At 46.8% G+C, this 24,539-nt stretch overlaps 1 protein-coding gene across 1 annotated transcript in view; it reads right to left on the bottom strand.

The window, feature by feature from the left end:
• The window catches only part of FAM171A1 (family with sequence similarity 171 member A1), a 128,877-nt gene that overhangs the window by 32,020 nt on the left and 72,318 nt on the right, over positions 1–24,539 (bottom strand). The window contains exons 2-4 of the mRNA XM_087420791.1: positions 24,136–24,363; positions 17,331–17,423; positions 2,938–3,096 (exon numbers count right to left, since the gene is read on the bottom strand). Coding sequence (XP_087276917.1) covers positions 2,938–3,096; positions 17,331–17,423; positions 24,136–24,363 — 480 coding nt within the window. The remainder of the gene's footprint in view (positions 1–2,937; positions 3,097–17,330; positions 17,424–24,135; positions 24,364–24,539) is intronic.

The raw sequence follows: 24,539 nt of genomic DNA, 5'->3' as shown, positions 1-24,539 counted from the left end.
CTGCGAGTCTACGGAAAGAAACAGACTCAGCTATAAACATCCAGAAGTAAGTACAGCAATGCAGAAAAGCGCATATTAATTTAAAGCAGTACGCCTTCGCTTAGAACATTCGATTTAATGTTCTTTTAAAACTTCTGTTTGAAGACACCGCAGGCAATTACATCTGCTTTCTTGAGGCTTCTTTCCCTTGTCAGTGCTCCGTGAGATGCCTGCTCCTACTCCGTGCTTCCAAATGACCCTCCCTCTAGCCTCCCACTTTCTTTATTCTGGAACGATTCATACTGTGAAGGGCTAAACTGTTTTCCTTCCAGCCCTTGTTATGAGACTGCAACTCCACACACAACACTGAGTTCTATACATAACGAGGCCTTTCCTTCCTGTTCCCTCTTGATGTTACCTGGCTCTCGGGATGTCTGAATAAAGACAGGTATCAGGCAAAAGCAGCAGGATGAGGGGGCAGCCCCAATGGACCACGGTAGGAGGCCTCCGACTCGTCACTTGTAACAGGAGGGGTTTTGCCCAGATTGCATCTAGAATTCTGTTCGGCTCTGCATTCTATTACCAACTCTTCTAGACTATAGGGAAATTTCGCACATGAGTCATTTTACTGACCTCTCTCTGTCTTCCTGGAGTTACTAGTAGAAGTAATTTCTTGAAGACCCCTCAAGAATGCCACAGAACAGTTCTGTGCTTCCTTAGCAACTAGAGGGGAGAGTGTGACGCTGTGAAGGCGCAGTGTCCCTGGCCTGCGTGTGTGATGCGGCTGTCCTATGTGAGGTCAGGAAGCTAGAGGACGGATGGGAATGAGCAAGTGAGGAAGTGGCCGAACCTCCACGTGGCTGTGTTTCTCTATTTACAACTCTGGAAGCTCCCTCTAAACCGGATACAACTCCCCTTAGGACGCTCCAAGGAAACCAGCCGTCGGAGCACTTTCTGATCACATCTGTGGCCTCCGTTCACCCTCCCTGAGCTCCAGTTACAACCTGTCATCTCACACAGGTGTGTGTGGTCCAGGCTCTCACCCTAAGCTGAAATCTCTTAAATGTGTTCTATAAAACAGGAGGTGAACAACTGTGGGGGGGCAGAAGAGAAGCTGTGCACATAGCCGAACTGGAGACGGGTACCTAGTGATGCGATGTTGGGGTGCGCAACAGAGGCCACGCTCCCATGCCCTCACAGTGCCAGTGAACACACCTCTGGGTGGCCACCTTGCCTGGCAGCTCTCAAAGGTCTGAATCTTCCTAGGTTAACTTTCAGTTATTTCAGTGGAAAAGAAGTTGGATGTAACCTTCCAAAGACCTTCTCTCTTCCCTCTGAAATAACAGAGTGATTTTAAAATAAAACAAACTCCTCTAAAATCAATAGTCCTATGTCTCCGTGTTCTTCCCCGTCGTCTCGGATTTCATAATTTATTCAGGAGCTCTTGGAAGCGGGGCACAGAGAAATTAATGAGCTCTGAGGAATGAGGTCGTCCCTCCAACTTAGGGTTTTATGGTGGTGCGCCATTTTGTCAGGGAGACTGGAAGGAGGTTTCCTGATGGTCTCAGATTGTAATTTATTATGTTTCCCCAAACAGTGCTTTTCTCTCAGGCTTGTGCATTTAAAGTAAAAGCCAACATTTTCTTTCCAATAATGTCTACTTAAGATGACTTTCATGCATCTGTCCAATGACCAACGGCTGGCATATTAATCACATCATCATCACGCAAAAATTAAAGGAGGAAGAAACATTTCTGAAAACAGGTACCACAGAGAGCAAAAAAGTAAATAACAAGTCACCCGGTCACCCTGATCCATAACCAGATGTTTATCAACATTCTACAAAACGGATCAGACATTTCAAGTTTAAAAGCTTTTTTGGAATGATTAGTTTATGTAAAGCACTGGACAATTAAGTGAAATTCAATAAAAGTGTTCCTGGGAAATGCAATAACTTACTCACCTAGCAGAATTGAACCCAGAACAGCCTCTGGATTTCAAGTTTATGTTGTGACTAGTCTACGGTGTCGGGGAAAAGAAGAGGGAGACAAGTCAAGACTTCAGGACTTCAGAATCCCACCATCCATTCACCAGGAGGACTAGGGACCACGTTAGCGCGAGCGCCCCGATGAACTGTGCCCTTGGACGTGAACGGAGGTAGAAGGCGCATGTCTCCAGTCTTTTTCTGATAAGGAATTATTACATATTTTCTGGCTGGTGGCTTTCAGTTTCTCTGATCTTTGAGCAATGTGTCATGCCCAAATAGGGTGATAATGACCGAGCTGACTTAAGAGGTCTGCCAGGAGAGGATTCAAATTCAACTTCAGAGCCTGATCATTCTTTGCCGAATGGAAGGCAGAGAGAGCAAGTGTGGAGAAAGGAAAAATGTGAGGAAATGCTGGATGGACACAGCCGGTAGACAACAGAAGCTCCTCCTGCCTGAACGCTCCATGTGCTGGTGGGGCGGGGAGTCCTGGTTTGCTCATCTCGGAATCAGACACAATGCCACCCCTGCCCCTCCCAGCCGTGACACGTGAGTGGGTGGGGCTGTGCATCTCTGCGAGGGCAGCCAGGCAGGCTGCTCCAATGACACACATTCCAGGGGCAAGCGGGTCGAGGCTGAGGACACAGGGGCAGAAAACCTCTAACTCTGATCTTACACTTTTAATCAATTTCAGTTATGAAAACTTTCCTGAATTGAAGAGCTCAGAGAAGGTGCTTAATTTAAGGCAGCTGGTACCAGCAGAAAGGCTCAAAGAGACAAATTCACGAAAATTCAACTCTGCAGTGGTGCAGACTGAATTCCTTAAATAACACAGTTTCGATGCACTTAAACTTGTACGAAGAGCTCCCCCCCACAACTTCGGTCCAGCTCTCTCCTTCATACCAACACTTCCAGCCACACGGAAAGATTCAAACACAGGAGCCCCTGCTGAAAAGAGAAGAGACTCAGATTACCTGTTCCATTTCCATCCAATCCTCGCAAATAAGGGAAGCTGTCCACCTCCACGGGGGAGCTGGCGGCCGTGAGAAAAGCGGTCAGGTCGCTGTAGCTGCTGTTCTCGGGCAACCTAAGGGCTCTCCTCTGGAAATGGACACGGGGCTGCGGCCGGGCACCTGCAGAAATCAACCCTGAGTTACCTCCCGCGGGAGCAGTTTCTGTTTTTAGAAAATGCAAAACCAGAAGTGCTTCTCCAAGGTTCCCCGTGCCTCCCCCGCCCCCACTCCTCCCCCCATCTCCGCCCATCCCCCATTCCCGCAGGACGCACAGATGTGACAACATGCTATTATGGGGACCGAAATAATAGCCCATTGTCACATTTGTTTTGACACAGGATGTTATTTAGGTTTTTAACAAAAAGCTTTCCAAGTTCTATTTGTGAGTGGTCTTTTCACTGCATAGCATTTGCCTGTGAAAAAGGGGTAACATTTTGGGAAAGTCCATGTAAGGGAAACAAGTAGATGACAATCTATTTTACACAAACAAGGCAAGAGATACCCTTTGATACTGTAACAAACACATCCTTCCGTGTTCCTGGTAAAATCTGGTTTAAGTCCACAGACCACAATGCAGCAGAGCAAGGGAATTAAAGGAGCAGCCTGGACAAGAATTACAAACTAGAGCCTGGCAGTAACGAGCCCTCCTCCTTCTGTGCAAGCTGCCACTGGTGTCCAGTCTACTCTGGCGGGTGCATCCTATTGCAACATATTATGTTGCAGGCTTTATGTTGAGACGCTTGAGATGACGTGAAGCGAGGTTCTCTTCCCCACACCCAACCCCTCCGTGCAGAAGGACCGTTGAGCCGACAGGCCCCACCAGACGGTTACCCTGTGACATCACCCACAGTTTCACTTTGCTCGAGATGTTGTTTTGATTGTCAAACCTGAACCTGTTTTTACCTAAGGCTGTGGCGACAGTCACAACCTGTGAAGGTGCTAAGTCATTTTGCACAAACCCAGCAAAAACAGACAAAAATGAATAGAAATGGGAGTTGTAGCACTTACCAAGAAAAGTACACATTTCTCCCAATTAAAATAAAGCGGTTCCTCAAAAGTGCTGGTCTGCCCCGACATTCTGGTCACGGCATCTCCTACCCCTGGCTTGAGGCAGACCGTGTTTTCCCTGTGGTTGGCTGGAGGCTCCTTCTCCCCAGTCCATGGCTGCCCTGGCACAACAGCCCTGCCCACAGCTGATGGTCTTTATACCTACTCCAGGGTCCCTTTCAACCCTGGATCAGAAACCTGTTTTTTTTTTTTTGCTGAGGAAGATTCGCCCTGAGCTAATAACATATGTGCCAATCTTCCTCTGTTGTGTATGTGGGTCGCCACCACAGCATGGCTGCGGACAACTGGTGTAGGTCCATGCCTGGGTACCAAACCAACTGATGTGACACATGCTGTGACAGCATGACATGAATACCTGTGTGCTCAGGAACCAAACACGCTCCCCACTGTGGAACACAGGCAAGACCTCTGCCTGCTGAGAGGACCAAAAAAACATCAGAGGAGTGTAAGGGTTGAAGCTATTCTAAACCAGAGTGTAAATAAAATCTAATGTGGGTATGCGTGGGGATGGGGGGGGCGGTTATGTTCTAGGTACATAAAGCCCATCTTCATGTACTAAAGGTGCTAAAATCCCACACCTTTCAGAAAGGGATGTGATTGGTGGGGATGGGAGGAAGGGGTGGACAGGTCTGTCGGTCTTCTCAGGATGCCTCTCCCACATTCCCCACAGCAGCTGCTCCAAAGTTTCTCTGTTCTTCTCAAACTCAGGGCTCCGTTGCCATGCCCAAATGCTCAGACCCTACTCTACTGAAAATACCAGGGCCACCACTTCCTCTCTCTGCACTTTAAACCCTTTCTTCCCTCTTCTCTTCTGTCTCTTCTGTCCCTGCTCTCCTCCAAGGTCAACCCAAGCATCCTCACTTTGGCTTATTTTATTGCAGGGCTCAGCTCAAGCAACTCTTCTTCCCTTCATCAATCATCTTTCTCTACGGGCTTTTCCTCCTCAAGCAGCAAATATACTCATTTCTTCCTCATCTAGAAAAATAACAAGAAAACATGACTTTAACTCTGTCATTCCCATAAGCGACTGCCTTCTCTCCATCCCCCAGCCCCCAGTGATGTGGCTTTTCACCCACAACACAGGCTGCCCTTGGAAATGTCAACTGAGGACTACAGAATCTGCAAACCCCACGACCACTTCCCAGCGTCATCCTCGCCAACCTCGTCACAATGGTCCACACTGTTCACCGCCCGCGCCCAGAATTCCCTCCTCCTTGGCATTTGTGGTCCTGTTCTCTGCTCTCTCCACAGTCAACCCGCTTTCTCCTCTGCAAGTCCTTTTTTTCTCCTCCTACTTCCAATGAAACAGTCCCTAAAGGGCTGCCTTCAGGTGCCTCTGCTGTCTCTGGACTGTCTCCTCTGACGCCCCTCCAGCGCTACAACCTCAGCTGTGACCTTCCTGTCCAGGCTGGGACTCTCTGCCAAGCTCCATGTCTGCATTTCCTCTGCCTTCTAGACACCTCGACCTGGATGCCCACCAGTCACTCTGATTTTAGACATCACCTACCTTCCCTCCCACTTAACAAAACCCCATTGTCCCCAACATCCACGTTTGATTCCAGGGCGTCGTCATCATTTTCCCTTTCTACTATTTTGCACATTCCCTCAGGTGCCAGGACTGGCCAATCTTTCCTCATCAACGTTTCTAGCATCACCTTTGCCTCCCCTCCTGCCTCCATCCTACACTACCTACATCACTCCTTGCCTCAACTATTATAAAAGTCTCCTAACCGGCCCCTGGGCTTCCCCTTACTCCTTTTCATCTACCGACCCATGGACTGTTCTAAAATTCCACTTTCCCTGCCCAGAAACCTTCATTGGATCTCCACCACTTAAAAATTAACAATGGCGGCAACGATTATAGACCAACATAGACTCAAACTACCACTCCACCTTTCACGTAAGTGAGAGGTGCAGAGTTCAGTGCTTCAGAATTTACGAAGTTCTTATATACATATTATTTCACTTAATATGTATAACAACCTCGTGAAGAGGGAACTCTCTCCTCTCTTTATGGGGGAGGAAACTGAGGCCCAGAGATGTTAAGTGACTTGCCCAAAGTCATTCTGCTTGTAAGAGGCAGAAATGGATTCTTTTAATTCTAACCTCGGTCTCCCTTCCTAGCACACCACGCCCACCTCAGAAGAGATGCTCCCTTATTGCCAGTCAGCTCTGCATGTCTGCACGACCCTCTGCTTCTCCGTATGCGCTCCTGCTTCTCTCCACGTCTGAAGCTCCCTCCCCTCGTCTCTATTTGCGTAACCTACACCCCGTCCAAGATGCATCTCAAATGCCACCTCGTCTATGTAGTCTTTCGTGATCCCACCTCAAGCTCTAAGCTCTAACTGTGTCTCACGTACAGCACTGATCTCTCTGTGCCTTGTGTTATATTTATTTGGATATTTGCACATCTCTTTAATCAGAGGTGCCATGAGAAGAGAACATGGGCAGCAGAACCACTTAGCTCTATGTTTAAATCCTGCCTCTACCACATTCCAGTTGAGTGACTTTGGGCTTCAGGTTGTTTATCTTTAAAATGGGTATGAATCACGCCTGCTCATCATATGGTTGCCATGATGCTGGATCAGAACACACACGCATGATGCCTAACAGTGCCTCCTGGTAAATAATAGGTGCAGGATGAGCAGTAATTTCCCACCTCTTCTCCCTTTTAGACAGAAGCTCCTTAAAAGCAGATATTCTGTGAAACACATCACACTGTGTCCTGTATACAGCTGGCACTCAACAATATTTATAGAACTGAATGTAGAGCTATACTGGGCAACTCACTCCATTCCAATAATGGTCTGTCTTACTTCTGACCAGGTCAGGGTTCCTCAAATCTCAGGAATGTTCCCCTTAACGTTTTGGGCCAGGTAATTCTTTGTTGGGGAGGAGGGCTGTCCTGTGCATTGCATGGCCATGTCTAACAGCATCCCTGGCCTCTACCCACTAGATGCCAGTAGCAGCCCCCAAGTTGTGACAACTAGAAACATCACCAGACATTATCAAATGTCCCTGGGGGGCAAAACTGCCCCTGGCTGAGAACCATTGCACAAGATACTCTGAGCATCCTCACAATGGTCCCAACAACATGTACCGAGAGTCTCCTCTGTAACAGGCACAGAAGATATGAAGAGGAAAAGAACAAAGGCTCTGTCGTCCATCCTGAACTTAAGAGTAGAGAAAGCAGTCATGGAAATGGCTTAATTATCACAGTGTTTTAGGTGCTAAAATAAGAGAGCTATGCTAAAAAGTACAGGAGAAACGTCAAGAGACAGCCACCAACCGTCCGGGAGAAAAGAAGTTCCACAGGTGCTATCTGTGAACTGTGTCTTGAGGCCACGCGGAGGCCGATGGAAGAGAGAGCACATCAGAAGGCAGGTCGAGTATGTGCAGGAAGCTTGAGGACTTCCGTGGGCGCCAGTGCAGGCTGCGTGGGGCCTGGGGCAGAGGAGGAGGCTTGTGAAGGGCAGGGTACATCCTGCTCAGGAGCGTGGACTGGAGGCGGTCTGCAGGGGAGAGTCTACGGGGGTTACTGGTATGGAAATGAACTCATCTCGTTTGTTTTTAGCCAATTCTGATAGCCAGGTGGGGAGCTACTGTGGGTGGAGAGAGGCAGAGTGATCAGGAGGCTGTTATGAAAGAGTTCAACTGAGAAACGATAAGGTTCCAAATAAAGACAGTGGCCCAGGGAATCAAAACTGAAGAGGCAGCTGGGGTTGAAAGCCATTTTTGGAATACGAGGAAGGCAGGGAAGTAAGAACCTGCCAAGGAGACTGAGAAGCAGTGAAGAAGAGATGGGTAGCAAGAGGGACGAGGAAGAAGAGAGATTCAAGAAGGAGGAAGGGTTAGGTTTGCACAGCCGGGGAGAAGTCAGAGGGGACAAGAACCAGAAAGTGGCCACCGGAGCTGGCAACTTGGTCTCTGTTGAACTCAGCATGAGAAATTCCTAAAGAACACGTGAGGCAAAGCAAAAGGGAGTTGGAGGCGTGCAATTCGCGAGGGCACACTTCTCCAGTGTCTGGGAGGGAAAGGAAACAAGAAGACTGGAACTTGAAGGAGAAATAGGGATTGAGAAGGGTTTCTCTTGGAATAGCAAAGACTTCGTAATTTGGGGAGCCGAGAAAGAACTAGAAGAGAAAAATGGAAGATTCAGCACAAATGGAGGGAGGTGGGAAAGGACGACATGAGGAATGGGATCGAGTGTGAATGGAAGGGGCTCATGGTTGGAGGGGAAGAACCACAGGAGGGCATGTCACAACATCTTCTTAGAAAAGGGGTAGAAAGAAGGCCACCGAAGGCATCCTTCCCTCCTGGCCTCCATCTTCCCTGTTGGCAAAGTCATTGCTAAGAGGAGGGCACGAAGGTGGGGTGGGGTGAAGAGTGCGGTGGAGAGCTTACGGCACCACCCTGGGGAACAGAAAAAGGACCGTCTAGGGTACAGTGAAGAGAGCAGCGAAGAGGCCCAGCAGAGGATGGAGACCACCAACTTAGGTGGTGCCCACAGGCCTGACGACAGTGTGGCTGTGAGCAGTCCAGGGCATCTTTATGGTACCTTCTTGTTTACCGACACCATGTTCTGAGTCAACAAAATGCCCCGTTTCTCCTGAGACAGCATGAGGGTCTGCTAGACGCTTCGGGAGCCAGAGCTTCTAGTCCCCAACATTCCAACAACTCCAGCATTATCATCTGTACCTTATAATTAATAATCTTGAGATGTAAACTTTGGAATCACCAGCAAACTCCTCCCCACAAGGTTTTGGTGTGAACGCCTTTTTCAGCAAAGTACAAAACACTCCCAAAGAAAATGATTCTTATAAAATAACTGACAAGCGTTCTCTCTTACCATCTCATCGAAAAGTTTAAAAGCAATTTGCTAGCATTCTGTGACAATGAGCACATTTTCAGATACAGCCAATGTTGGGAAGAATCCTGATAGTTAACCGATGATTAAGTTGCCCTTCCCCTTCGCCATACTGTTATCATAAGGCTATTCCAGACTTTCTTTATACAACAATGTCAACAATAACAACACGATTGCTTTCCTTATTTTTAAAATGAAAGGATCGTTGACTGCTAAGGCTGGTTCCATTGGAAACTTGCATTTATCATACACCTCGTATGTCTGATGGCACTCTACATAATCCCATATCTGATGAGAGAATAGTTTTATGCTGTATGTGGTCAGAATTGAAAATACATACCATACCTACAGAGAAGAAAACAAGTGGGAAATCTTTTTATTTTTCAAGGAAAACTCTCATTAACCACGAGTTTATTCTATTTTATTTGGTTGTAAATATTTCAAAACAGAAACTTCAGCTGAGGCCTTAAGCATCTGACTAATGAGAACATGGCCTCCTTCCCCTCCTCTCCTGTCTCCATCTCCCACCTAGTGGCCATCATTCATTAAATCTTTTACTTTATTGTCACATGAAACCAAACAATGGCATCACCCAAAACTATGACAACACGTGTGTGAAGCTTCATCACTGAACTCTCATCATATTACCTACTTTTTCTTTTTTGTGAGGAAGATCAGCCTGGAGCTAACATCTGCCAATCCTCCTCTTTTTTTTTTGCTGAGGAAGACTGGCCCTGGGCTAACATCCATGCCCATCTTCCTCCACTTTATATGGGACGCCGCCACAGCATGGCTTGACAAGCGGTGCGTCGGTGCACGCCCAGGATCCGAACCCCGGGCCACTGCAGCGGAGTGTGCATACTTGACCGCTACGCTACTGGGCCTGCCCTTTACCTACTTTTTCTGAGGAGAGTTTCATACATTATAACATCTGAACAACACACTAAGATTCAAATGGCTTACAGTACTTACATTTCTGATCAGGCAAGAATTTATTTATTTTTCTCCTCTGAATCCACTTGAAAAAATTTAATGCACCTACACTTGACCGGTCTGAGAATAAAAATTTAATCTATCATTTATAAATTCGGTATTATATTGGTTTTATTGAACAGAACTGCAAAGACCAAAAATTATCTCCAGATGGCTTTCCTTCCAACTGATAAGAAAACTTTCAAACAAGAACATCCAGTATTATTATTGCCATGCCTCAACTCTACTGAGACAAGGAAAAATACAACTGACAATTATTAAACTCATAAAGTAAGGTAAGTTAAAAAATTAACAAAATTTCTGTAATTTTAAAAAGCTGGAATGCAAGTGATTTTTTAGAAAGGGAGAAATGGTTCTTGGCTAGTTTCTGATGATGTACAGGAGAGAGTGATGTAACAGACTGAATACATTAACCATAACAAAAACTACCTGAATGATTTATGTCCTTGGGCTTATAACATGACCATGCTTCTCACTCCTTAGAGGGAGAAAGAGCTATTCAACCACTCTCTCTGCGTGTTATGTGTGCACATTGTGTGTGTGAACTGTCCTCTTCTTAGCAGCCACAACAAAGAAAATAATTGACCGTCGCGTGAGTAATCTATAGAAGAAGAGCAAAGAGTGGTGGGATTTGGACTGCTTTTTTAGATTCATTTACTCAATCATTCAGTGAATTGCTCATTGGGTACCTATCATAAGGCAGGTGTGCGGCCAGGCCCTGGGGGTGCTAAGATGAAAATGACACAGTCCTGGCCCTTCAGGTTTTGACATTTTAGTCGGAGAGATAAGGTATACTAGCAAATGCGGTAGAAAGGGAGGTATCAGAAAAACATAAAGACCCCACCTGGAGCGTCATTTTAATTCACCACTTCTGGTTACTGATAAGGACATGAGGGGCAATAAGGGAGATAGGGATGTGTCAGAATCCAAGTACAGGAGCCAGAGGCCATGGAAGGCACAGGAGTGCCTGGTTCTGGGCTCAGGGCAGCTCTGGGATGACATGGCAGGAGTGTGTGGATTCCACTTGAAACCTGTCCCATCGACGTGACTCTACTATTCCCCAGTCTGCTTCTCTCCGACCTGCTACCACTGGCTCCCTTTTCTTACTCATACTTTCTGTTCCCTTCTAACTTGGGCTCCTAGGTGGCCTGGCATGGTCACGGACCCAGTTGCACCTCATGACCATTCAGCTGAGATTCTCACCTCTCCTGGGTTCTTCATTTAATTCCGGTAAAAGGAAGAGAGAGAGAAGAGCTGATGGCTCCAGCTTTTCTCTTCCAGATGGGTCCCAGCCCCTGGCCACACTATGGACTGGTGACTCCTGAGTTGAGAGTCACACGATCTAAGCCCCTTGGCAGCTGAGGTTGAAGGGAATGACTCACATCTCCAGGGAAGACAAAGAAAAGACCTCCTGGAGGACGCGGCCTTAAAGCTGGTTTTGATGTCCAAGCAGGGCTTGAGGACAGATTGGAAGATGGGATGGACATCCCAGATGGAAAACAGAAAAAGAACTTCAGGTAGGCTAGAACACAATACATGAAGGAGAAGAACACTGAGAAGGGAGGTTGAGGGTAGATCATGAGGCCAGTGCACGCTGTGTAAGGAAACTGGATTTTATTTTACAAAGGGGCAAAGAGGAGCCATTGAATGGAGTAAAAGAACTGCAGTTCTGCTCCAGGAAGATTACTCGGGCAGTTTAATGAAAGGTGTATTGGAAATGAACTACAAGAGGTGGGAGGTCTGGTTCATTTCTCAAGTCCAGCTCCAATCCTAACTCAAAGACTGGAGACAGGTACACCAGTTGGGGCCATTGCAATGGTCTGAATGGAGACTCACCAGGGCGTGAGTAAGTGCACAGGCCATGGCAACACAAATGGGCAATACGCGGGCAGCAGAAAAGAATGCCCGTGTGGGCAAGCACAGGGGTCATCACTGTGAGATGACTTGGCTAGAGGGGCCAGGCCCACTGTGGCTCTACTGGCTTCATGGAGTACAAGAACGGGAGATGAAGGTCACACACAAAGGCTCCACAGGGAGATGGTGACAGCTCACCGAGGGCATATGATGCAGATACTGAGATCCTTCATGAACCCCCCCAGAGCCACCAGAGCAGACAATTAGGGGTCAGGGTTGGCGGGTGACAGCGAGGAGCAGAGGAGGCAGCGACAAGGTCTGGCAGCCACAATGGGGTAAAGTGTGGCCACAGCAATGGACCCTGTGGGCTGCAGTTTGGGCCCTTGGCACAAACACCTCATTAAGGTTAGCACCACTCCCAGGGCGAGAGGGACTGGGAAGGGATCCACATGTGGGTGCAATGGATGCCAAAGGCGCTGTGAAGGAGAGAGAAGAAGTCGACAATGAGAACTGTGGGGTCTAAAAGGTACATATGGAGGGAGAGGGGTGCAGGGAACCTGCTCTGTGGGAAACTGTGTGTATAAACACTGCCACCTCCAGCCCTTCTTACCAACAGCTACCTTCCAGACAATTGCGGCAGCCACCAGAGGTTCAGGGCCGACAGACTGTCCAGCCCTGCGTGTAAGCAGCTGGGATTTTATTCCAAGGACAAAGGGAAAACCACTGAAGAACGGAAGCAAGCCGACTTGATTGCTCTCACTTTGTGAAGACTAGACGAGGGGCTGGCAAGGGCAGGAATGGGACAACCAGCTAACAACCTCCTGTAGTTCTCTCGGGGGAACGGTGGTGTCCTGGATTTGTGAGGTGGCCACAGAGGGAGACAAGAGGCTCTGCCAGAGAACCAGACGTGAGGAGAGAGGAATCAGGGATAATTCCTAGAGTGTTGGCTGGAAGCACTTAGGCCATTGTTTACACCATTTATTGAGATCAAGAGTTGTGTGTGTATATGGTAAGTCTGAGATGCCCATCAGACATCCAAGTGGAAAGGTCAAACACGCAGCCAGCTCCGAGCCTCCATCGCAGGGGGAGAGACTGGGCTGGAGATAAGAAATTGGGAGTGTTCCGTGTCCAGGGAGCATTATAGCCACGGGTCTGTGAGGCCTTCTAGGGAGAGTACCAGAAAGAAGAACGCAGGCCCAGGACAGTCACTGGAGTGTCCAGAGAAGTGACCACGAGACAGGAAGAAAATCAGGACACGATGTCATGGAAGTGAAGGGAGGAAAGTCTCAAGAGAGAGTGACCACTCGTCTCTGCTGAATGCTGTGGGGAGGTCCAGGGAGACGAAGAGAGAAATGTCCTTGGCTTTGGCTGCAGGGGGCTGTAAGAGACTCTGACCAGGCAGTTGGTATGGAGCAACGAGGAAGGAACCCACATCAGAGTGTGTGGGAGAGGGAACGAGAGATGAGAAAGCAGAGCGGGGAGTGCAGACAAGCCTCCCACAAGCACAGCAGAGAAACAGGGCAGTGGCTGGAACAGAGTACAGTCAGGGAAGCACTTTCCAGAGATGCACAAACTTTTACACTTGCCCACAACAGAGTGGGAGGAAAGGGTGGTGCAGGAGAGAGAGGGAAAAACTATGGAGATGGAGAGATGGGATGCAGAGCACAAACGGAAGGACTGGCATGTAATGAACAGGACACTTCTTCCAGGGCAGCAAGGAGCAGAGGGCAGGGCTGGGGATTTGGGTGGGAAGGCGAAGGTTCTCGGTTTCTCAATGAAGTATGCAGAGATGTCATTAGCTGAGAGAGAGAATGTGAGTGCGTGCATGTGAGTGTGCACACAGGAAGTTAGAAGATAGGAGACAGTGCAGACATCTTGCAGAGTCAGAAAATAAATTACCAGGAAGTATCCTCTGTCCTGTAGGGCTGATGCCCACTTGAGGTCTGTGGTCACGACCAGATGTGCAATGAGTTGATGCAACTGTGAGGTTTCCTCCAGCCACATGCAGCTGTTCTGATGTGGCCATGAGTGGCTGAGGTCAACCAGGGTCAGAAGTTATTTAGTCAGGGGAGATGGCAGAGGGACACAGGAGCAAGATTGTTCAAGGTGTCCGCAAGGGGGCCATGGTGCCTAGGCGGGCGAGGGAGGCAATCCTGATGGTAAGGATGTGGTGGGTCAGGGCACTGGAGCCCTCAGTGGTGTGTGAGCTGTGGCAATGGGGTGGGAGGAGGGAAGGTGCTGGCTGCGCCTGGAGGGTGCATTTGCTGGAATGAGGAGGTCTAGGGAGTGACTGTGGAAGTGGGTGATTAATGAGGGGTAGAGGAAAAGCACCCCCGGAGTGGAAGAACAGCCGGGCGACCAGGTGGGCATCACCCATATGGATGCCAACATTCCCAAGAAACAATTACAGGAGCAGCGTGAACCGGGGAACCAGGAGCTAAAGTCGCGAGTCCAGGAGGAAAGGTGACCAAGAGACTGGTGGCGAGTGGTCCACACCTTCTAGGGAGCTGCAGTGATGGAAGGAGGAAGGAGGCGGGGTAATTTAAGTGTTACTGAGGTGCAATGAGAGACCTGCTGCGTGAAAATTCAGCTCCCACCTGAGAAGGTGCAGGGAAGGCTGTGGCCTCAGGGACATTTCAGACCAGGAAGGGGGCAATGTTCAGAGAAGAGGTGGAAGGGAGTTCGCTGAAGGTGTATTTGAGTCCCAGAGGACGCAAGGGCAGGCTCTGGGAAGGTGGGGGTTTGGTTCTACTGGACAATGTCCCTTTCTAGTCTGTATCCTGCGGCCTGGCTCTTCTCCACTTTTAAAGGCCCAGGGGCAGGTCCGCACCGCAGAGGCCCAGCTGCCCAGCTACTTGAGAACTTTCTACCCAAGGGTATGCTGGTGGACCAACATCTCGAGGAAAGGATGGGCAACTGAGAGAAAGCAGAAGAAAACTAACACAAAGGATGAGGAGGGCTAGTAAGATGACAACTAACTTTGAGGAAAATGTAGGCGGAGGAGAAGGACCAGTTAAAAGGAAGAGAAGCACTTCCAATTCCTGAGCAGGTGATGAAAGTGACAGTGGCTGCAGCCCTGAGGACAACATGTAACATGTAGTAGGCAGTCAGTTTTTTAAATTAAAAAATAAAAACATTCATAGCTGTGAAAAAGAAAAGATTCTTAAGGCTTATCGAAAAAGAAAACACAAAATACAGCGGCAGGGACATGTTGGTCAAACTCCCTGTTTTATAACCGCCAGCCCCCTGCCACATGGATACGGGCACAGCGACAACAGATCTGAGGAGAATGAGCAGAGTCCCAACCCGGCCAGTTCTGAGCAGCTGGCAGGCTCCACGTGCTCAGGCCTCAGGAAATGCTGAGTGGATATCGAACTCCAGGGCAACAAGAAGTCAGCCAGGTGATTCGTGCATTCCATCTGATATTTGAAGAGCTGCTGTCAGCTCAGAATTATACTCTGACTATCCTAATCTATACCCTGACACAAACAGGCCAGCATAGCCTGTCTGTATCGGGGACGTTCATTACAGCTGTTAGTCTCTTGCTGCTATCATTTCAACCAAAGGTCTTTATCAGAATTTAGCCCAGTGGAAATGACAGCAAGGTTACTGTCTTAGTGAAGAACACGAGAACGAAGCATAACCATTCCCTCATTTCAAGAAAACCACTATTGTACCCCATGTTCACTGCAGTATTATTTACAATAGCCAGACATGGAAACAACCTAAATGTCCATCAATGGATGAACGGATATAGAAAATGCAGTATATATATACATATAATGGAATATTATTCAGCCATATAAAAGAAGGAAACCCTGCCATCTGCAACAACATGGATGGACCCCGAGGGCATTATGCTAAGTGAAATAAGTCAGACAGAGAAAGATAAAGAGTGTATGATCTCACTTATATTCAGAATCTAAAAAAACCCTGAACTCATAGAACCAGAACAGATTGGTGGTTGCCAGTGGCAGGGGATGGAAGGTGAGGGAAATGGGTGAAGGTGATCAAAGGTACAAACTTCCAGTTATAAGATACATAAGTCCTGGGGAGGTAATGTATCGCATGGGGAGTATAGTTAACAATACTGTATTGTATATATGAAAGTTGCTAAAAGAGGGTAGATCTTAAAAGTTCTCATCAGAAGAAAAAAAAAATTCATACCTATGTGTGGTGAGGGATGTTAACTAGACTTATTGTGATGATCATTTCACAATATATACAAATATCCAATTGTTATGTTGGACATCTGAAACTAATATGTTGTATGTCAATTACATCTCAAAACTGGGGGGAAAAATCACTATCATTCAGTTGTGGAACAGTAATAGCAAAGCTAATTAAAGAAAAATTGGAAAGTACCAGGGCCAATGGGCTTAGGCTGGGGTGTGGTTCTAATGTGAAAGGATGCAGAGGACTCAGGGCTAGCTCTGCTCTCCCTCAGGGGGGAGAAAAAAGATAACTTATGGCTTTCACTGTGCAGATGACACCAAAATCTGTACATCTATTCCTGCTTTCTCTCCACAACTCCAGTCACACATGCTGCTAGACGCTTCTACTTATTTTCTCTTCAAACACATCTAAGAGGAGTGGCGGCATCTTCACCTCTGCGTGTTCCCACAGCCACTCAATAAAAAAGGAATGAATGAGTTCACCTCATTTGTCAATGCCCATGCGTGTGGTTACACAGAGAATGATTAGCGTAAAATGGTATTAAAGTGAAGGGATAAAGGAAATAGAAGACTAATCTGATGAAGTATTAAAAGCCAGGAAATATCATTCTCAATACCATGATTTAGATGGAAGAAAACTGATCTTCTCGGCACAGAATTACATTTGACACAAACATTATTCTCAATTTTAACCCCAACACCAACCAAAGAGGAGATGCCTCAAGTCTTCTGTGCTAGTGTCTCTGCAAGAGAGGTTAGAGGGTGAGGTCACATTTACACACCTCACTGCATGTGACATGGGCTGACAAAATGAGGGGATGAGAGAGGAAAAAGCCACATTCGAATGTCATGAACCTTCTTTTAGGGCAGATTTTTTTTTATTGTAGTAAAAAGCACATAATATTAAATTTACCACCTTAACCATTTTTAGGTGTACAGTTCAGCAGTGCTAAGTATATTTACATTATTGTGCAACAGATCCCTGGAACCTTTTCATCTTGCAAAACTGAAATTCTATACCCTTGAATGCTTATGAACTTTGACGAGTGACCCTGTACCCTGGTCGGTGAGGCCCAGGCAGGGGCCCTCTGAGCCCATGACGTGAATATACTCTCCTTTGGAGAAGAGCAGAGAGGCTCTGCTTCACAAAGCAGTGAAGGCCCTTCTTTTTTCCCACACACTTAAAGGCTAAGTGGGCCTATAAGAAACAAGATCACAGCCAATGGATAGTTTAACCAAAATTCAAATGTGCTGCACACTCAGAGGGACAACAGACGTTATGTCCAGCTCTGGGTAAATTCATTGCCATCACCACCCGACGATAAGCTATCCATCATAAGATTTTAGTAGCTGGCCCCAAAATTATTGTCACTTCTCTTTTTAAATACTCAACATACCTTGGAATCCTGAGACTATTTGTACAACATCTTCATACACCATGAGAGTAGCAGATCGTTCTGGAAGCAGGCCAAGGCTCAGTGAAGAAAATACTGCAAAAACAAAAATGGGTATAAGGGAATGCTGACACTTAAATCCAAATGTCCAATCTAATTTTTCCGGTACTCTGCATTCTTTGTATTGTCTGATTTCAAATCAATCAACAATACTGATTTTTGGTACTGTGACACAATAAGAAATATATATTTGGTCTCTGCCCCCGGTTCCTGACACGGAGCTCCTAAATCCCTTGTAATTTCCTGAGTGATGGGGGATCAGAGCATCTTTTGTTCTAATGAGGTGACTCTTGGTGGGCTCCTGGATGGCTTGAGGATGGGGCTTGGTCATAAGAAAGACCAAGCCGTGATTAGAAGCTTGGGGGGCCGGCCCCATGGCTTAGCGGTTAAGTGCGTGCGCTCCGCTACTGGCGGCCCGGGTTCGGATCCCGGGCTCACAGCAACGCACCGCTTCTCTGGCCATGCTGAGGCTGCCTCCCACATACAGAAACTAGAAGGATGACACACAACTATCTACTGGGGCTTTGGGGAAAAAAAAAACGAGGAGGATTGGCAATAGATGTTAGCTCAGAGCCGGTCTTCCTCAGCAAAAAGAGGAGGATTAGCATGGATGTTAGCTCAGGGCTGATTTTCCTCACACACACACACAAAAAATAAGAAGCTAGGAAATTTCAGCCTCACCTCCCATCCTCTGGGAAGGAGAGAGGGGCTTGAGATTAAGTTAATGATTGATTATGCCTACACGATGAAGCCTCCATGAAAATCCCAAAAGTATGGGATTCGGGGAGCTTCTGGGTTGGTAGACATATCCACACGCTGGGAGAGTGGAGCACCTCAACTCCACAGGGACAGATGCTCCTGCGCTCAGGACCCTTTCAGATCTCTCGACCTATGTACCTCTTTATCTGGCTGTTCATCTGTATCCTTTACAATATCCTTTAGAATAAACTGGCAAACGTAAGTTAAGTGTTTCCCTGAGTTCTGTGAGCCTTTACAGCAAATTACCAAACCCGAGGAGGGGGTCGTGGGAACCCCCCATTTATAGCCGGTTGGTCAGAAGTACAGGTGACAACCTGGGACTTGCGTTTGAAGTGGGGGCAGGCTTGTGGGACTGAGCCCTTAACCCGTGGGGTCTGCACTAACTCTGGGTAGTTACTGTCAGAACTGAATTGCATTGTAGGACACCCAGCTGGCGTCCAGAGAGTTGGAGAACTGGTTGGTTTGAGAAAAAAACTCCACTGGTCTGGTGTCAGAAGCACTGTGAGTAGAGAGAAAGGAAACAGTTTTTCCTTTAAGTACGATTAGCAAAAGACTTCCAAATGCTGCAATCTCTCACATAACAACTGTTTACCCTACAACGGTCAACCGTTTTTTACTCATTACAAGTTTTTAGTAAAGTGTTTGAATCTTTTCACAGTAGGACTATATTAACGTACACACTATATGAATGTAAATGTATACAGTTAGATATTAACATCAAAAAAAACTTTAAAAATATGGGCTCAGGTTAATGTGTGCCTCATGATAAAGGTATATTCCCCCCTATTCTGGGAACTAATAAGATGATAGAACTTGCGCTATTTTAAAATTCTTGTTTAAGTACCTGGACTTCCAACTGAAAAATTCACAAAGCCTACAAGTTTCTGGGTAGAACACGAATTTAAGAGAAAACAAATAAATGTATTATGGAATAATAATAATCACTAACATTACTGAACCCTTGCTAACATGTCAGACATTATTCTAAGTGCTTTAATTTGGCAATTTATTTAAATCTCAAAATAACTCTATGAAATAGGTATTACACGCCCATTTGACAGGTAAGGAAACGGGTTTATAGATAAGGGATTAACATGTCCAAGATCCCTCGGCTGGGGAATACTGAAACCAGGATCTGAACTCTAGGGTCTGTCCTCCACCTACTCAGACTCAAATTCTAAGGCCCCTAAGACTTCATCCAACCCAAGTCTCTAGGTTTAAAGAGGACGAAACTGAGGCCTACATAGGTAAAGTGACTTTCTGGGAAAATATCAGGAACGAGAAACATCGGATGCTAAGAATATCAATTACTTAGCACTGCTGGCTCTTAATAGCGCCAGAGGGGACCAGCGAGCTGGCCTGGGACATGACCCCTCTTTTCATAGACTCTCTACATAGTCAATTTATTTAGCTGCCACTATATGCAAGCCCAGTGCTAGATCCTGTGGAAAAGATCAATGTCTGTGCCTTCAAGGGCTCTACATTAGAAAGGGACTAGGACACACGACAAAGAGCTGTATCACAAGCAGAATGTGGCAAGTACCACGAGAAAGATAAGATGCACCTTGATGCTGTGAAAACAAACTGGTGGTTCCTCAAAATATTAAACATTGACCCAGCAATTCCACTCCAAGAGAACTGAAAATCCATATTCACACAGAAGCTTGTACACAAATGTCCATAGAAGCATGTCATAATAGCCAAACAGTGGAAACAACCCAATATCCATCAACTGATGGACAGATAAACAAAATGTGATCTATTCATACAATGTAATATTGTTCACCCATAAAAAGGAATAAAGTACTGATTCATGCTGCACCATGGATGGACCATGAAAACATTATGCTAAGTGAGACACCAGATACAAAAGGCCACATATTGTAGGATTCCATTTATCTGCAGTGTCCAGAAAAGGCAAATCCATAGAGACAGAGGGGAGATTCGTGGATGCCAGGGACTGGGGGGGACTGGGATATAGTGACTCAATGCTAATGGGTACGGGGTTTTTGGGAGTGAAGAAAATATCGTGGGATTAGATAGCGGTGATGGTTGTACAACCTTGTGAATTACACATTTCAAAATGGTGAATTTTATGGTACATGAATTATATTTCAAATACAAAAACAAAAAAAAGAATAAAGAAAGAATTCATCTTGGGAGTTCAAAGTTGGGAGAGAAATCCACACCAGGTTTGGGAGGGAGCATCAGGTAACGCGTGGGAGCCAGGACTAAAGGGAGGAATCTAACTCGGATAAATCTTGCAGAACCACTTCAAAGGTAAACAGCCTTCTTTAACAATGACCCCTTCTCCCAATGGCACTGGATACCTAATGGTCAGGAAGAAAGGACAGATTGTTGTAGCCATGTTGCCTGCAGGAAACAACTCATCCCCAAACTAGCTAGCGTTGCACTCTCTGCCTCTCCAAGTGCAGACACCTGGACCACCCTGTCCCCAAGAGCTCACACACATCCTGAATGGCACTCCCTGGGCCCTGAAAACCTCTGCGCTGACTGGTCTGGGGGTCTCTGAGCTCTGAAATCACCTGTGATCAGTCTCTCAAGATGTGTGTGCCCATCGCAGGGTGCTTTATAAACATTTCTAACCTACAACATTTGGGACTTCCGTACATAAGGCATCTGCTCTAGCAAACTGTTTCTCAAACAATAGCACTGAAATGCTGTCTAGTAAGAGCAGGAAGGCTGGGATGGGTCTTGCAGAGAAAATACATGGGCTAGATAAGCTTCCTTCAGGCATGAGTTATAGTGCTGTTGGCTGTGAGTTCAACAGTAATGAACAAAAATATATATTAAATGAGGTGTCTTTCAACAGAGCACACATAAAACAAGATGATGTATTGATCAGCTGACGAAAACGTGACCAGAGGCTCACAGGAGCTCAACCCTGCACTTCCCCTAGAAGTAGTGACTCAGTATTCACTAATTCAATGTTCGTGATGACTTTACAGAACATAACTACTGTGAATAGTGAGAATCGACTGTACTTTGTGCTGCTGTTCTCCCAGCAAAGGTGGAGTTGTGGTGTCCAGATACCATTTAAAACTTCTCTCCATTGTTTCCAGTGATTTCTCAGTGTGAAAAGAGGAGGGGGTCAAACATTTTCTTTAGATATAACCTAATAAAGATCATCTTTCCTACTTTGTTGGCTTCTCAGGGTTCTGTCCCACGTCTACTCCTCTCTACTCTTCAGGTGACCTCATGGTTTTGATTCTCACCTCAACACTGCTAATGACTCCCAAACCTCTTGAACCCCAGATCATTTCAAACTAAAGGCCAAATGCATCTAGTGTCCCAAAGGCAGCTGAAATCCAATCTACCTTACCCTAAACTCGTCATCAACCATGATCCCAACACCCATTCATTTCCTCCCATCTCCCCTCCCACCCTAGCACCTCCATCCATCTTGCCTGAGCAAGGGGAGAAGGGATGCACAGGGAGGAGGAAGGGGGCTTCTTTTAACCTCCTGCATCAATTGAATCAACTTTAGGGAGGTCTCCCAACCCCATCGCCCACCAGTTCTATCTGCTCTATCACCAGCCAGAAATCTGTGATTCAATTCACATTTCTTCTAATTCGTCTTTTCCCTTATATCTCTCCCATCTACTCCCCAAGGCTTTCTAGAATATTTCTCAGGTTTATCCCCCTTTCTCTAAAATTTCCCTAAATGATCTCCTCAGTTGTATCTATATCAACTCTACTTTCCATAGCTCACAAAGCAGTGGTCTCAAACTTTAGTGAACACTTTTGTCCACAAGAAGGGTGGGGTTGCTTGTTAATGCAGATTCCTGGGTCAACCTTCCCCAGACTGAACGGCTGAGTCCTGGAACCTGTATGTTTTTACAAGCACCTCCTGATGCTAATATCTATTCATCCTCAAGACCCAGCTCCCCACTCATCCCCTCCACGAAGCCTCCATTCACTCATCTAAGCTGGTTAACGTCCCTCTCCAGCCTCCCCCCACGTACACATGCACATATAAATCCATCAGAGTATTTATCCCATTAGACGGAAATGGCTTCTGTGGCTGACTTCATAACTAAACCGTAAACTCCCTAGGGGCAAGTTCTGTGTCTCTAGAGCTGTATTCTCAGTGCCTAGGGCCGTGTCTGGCACACAGTAGATACTTAATAAATAAAAATTGAACTAAAGAAAGTTTTGTGAATGAGGGTAGATGCTGGGGCTCCATAAGACAGGTGCAGCTGCACTAGCTCCCACATGTCCCAGAGGCAGCAGGGACCCTGGTGGAGTGCGTCTAGTGTTCAGTGGCACAGCGATGAGCACTAACATTGGGACTGCCAAATACTGTGCTGGGTGCTACATATTCACCGAGCACCTACCATGTTTTAGGCTCTGTAAGGTCGTTGACATATGTTAACTGCTTTTTAATCAGAACGACTCTACGAGGTGGTATTAGCTCCCTTTTACAGAAACTGGCATCAAAGCTAGAGGGGCTCAAGCACAGATTGGGAACCAGAACCCAGGTCAGTCGGTTTCCAAAACCCAACAGCCCCCACTACCCAGGCAGCATCTCCTCCAGCTCTCAGCCCATCCTTGTCACTCACCCAATCTTGGTGCCGACAGATGATGTGGCCAAGGCACTAGATGGAGCCTGAGGTGCGGGGACAAAGGGGGACCATCTGCCACTCCCCACCTACCCCATCCCAAGCTGAATCTGTCTCAGGCACCATCCTTGCCCCTTGTTGTGGGCAGACCGCTTTGAAGTGGTGACCGGTAATGCAATATCGTGATTTATAATAAGAAACATGTATTTGGTCTTGGTCCTGTTCGTGGCACAGAGCTCCGCAACCCCTTGAGTTTCCTAAGTGATGAGAGCGATAAAGGTGTCTTTTGTTATTCACACCAAGCCCCTTTCAACCACTCCACAGTTTATGTTCATGTAGTGATTTTTGAGAAGGCCCTAGACAACCACAGGATCAGGGCTGGGGAAGGGAGAGGGGCCGGAGGCTGAAACAAATGCGAATGGCCAAGGATTTAATCAATCATGCCTGTGTAATGCAGGCTCCATAAAAACCCCAAAGGACAGGGTTCAGAGAACTTTCAGGTTGGTGAAGACGTGGAGGTGCTGGGAGGGTGGGAGGCCTGGAGGAGACACGGAAGCTCTACACCCCTTCCCACATACCTTGCTCTATGCATCTCTCCCACCTGTTTCTTTAACAGCCTTTGGAATAAACCAGTAAATAATCTAGTAAGTAAACTGTTTTTCTGAGTTCTATGAGCCACTCTAGCAAATTAATTGACCCCAAGGAGGAGGTCATGGGAACCTCTGATCTACAGCTGGTCAGTCAGAAGCACAGGTGACAACCTGGACTTGGGAAAGGCACCTGAATCGGGGTAGGGAGACAGTCTTGTGGGACTGAGCACTTAACCAGTGTGATCTGAGGCTATCTCCATGTAGATAGTGTTGGAATTGAGTAAAACTGTAGGACACCCAGCTAGTGTTGGAGAATCCGAGAATTGCTTGATATATGGAAAAAACCCCACACATCTGGTGATCAGAGGTGCCAGAAGTGAAGAAGAGTATTGAGAGCAGAGGAAACACACAGGAGTGTTTTTCCTTAGCAGGTAAGACAGGGAAAAGAAGAAGACAGTCTCGCCATCCCTCCCCACTTCTTTGGCCAGCCTTGCTCTCAGGCCCACAGAACTGAGGGAAGAAGCTCCGCTCCAGAGCACTGCCTCGATCCCATCCTGCTAGTTATAATCAATAAGGTACAAAACAGCACGTTGGGGAAGTGAGAAGACACCCTAAGGCTTTGATTCCACTGTGTGCGTAGAATAAAGGGGAGCCCAATCAGCTTCATGCCAGATCCCACCTTTCCTTCCTATAACAGGCCCAAAAAGTCGAGACTAAACCAATATTTTTCTGATTCTCTGACTTTCACTTTCAAAATCGGACTCCATCACTTCCTGACCACGAGCTCTGTTCAGAGAAAGGTTAAGACCACCTTACCGGGGAATCGGATTGGCTTCCACGGGGCAGAGTTGGGCACGTAGGCATGCTTCGTGGCGGTGACGATCAACTGACTGCCCAGCTTATACTGGAACTTGACGAAGGCGACGCCATCTGTCCCCGAGGTGCCAGAGGCGATGGACACCTGGTTGGTGAAAATCTCAATGAGCGCGTCGGGGACGGGCTGATGGGTGCTGGCGTCACTGATGTGGACCTTCAGCGTGACCTCTGGAAGAAGGAGAAAGCGACACAGAACAGCTGCTATTAATGGGGCCACTTCAACAGTGATTCTATTATAACTGCGATAGGGGGTAGAAAGTGGGATAGGCTAAGAAAATCTAGATCTACATCCAAAATAGGAATCATTTTAACCAGGAAAAATTTTCTTCTTAGAGACCCCTTTT

This window comes from Ceratotherium simum, chromosome 32 (assembly GCF_057802395.1).
Source record: "Ceratotherium simum simum isolate JZ-2026a chromosome 32, ASM5780239v1, whole genome shotgun sequence".
Classification (NCBI taxonomy): Eukaryota; Metazoa; Chordata; class Mammalia; order Perissodactyla; family Rhinocerotidae; genus Ceratotherium; species Ceratotherium simum.
The sequence above is the reverse complement of the archived record's forward strand: the minus strand, read 5'-3'. Positions and strand labels throughout refer to the sequence as shown.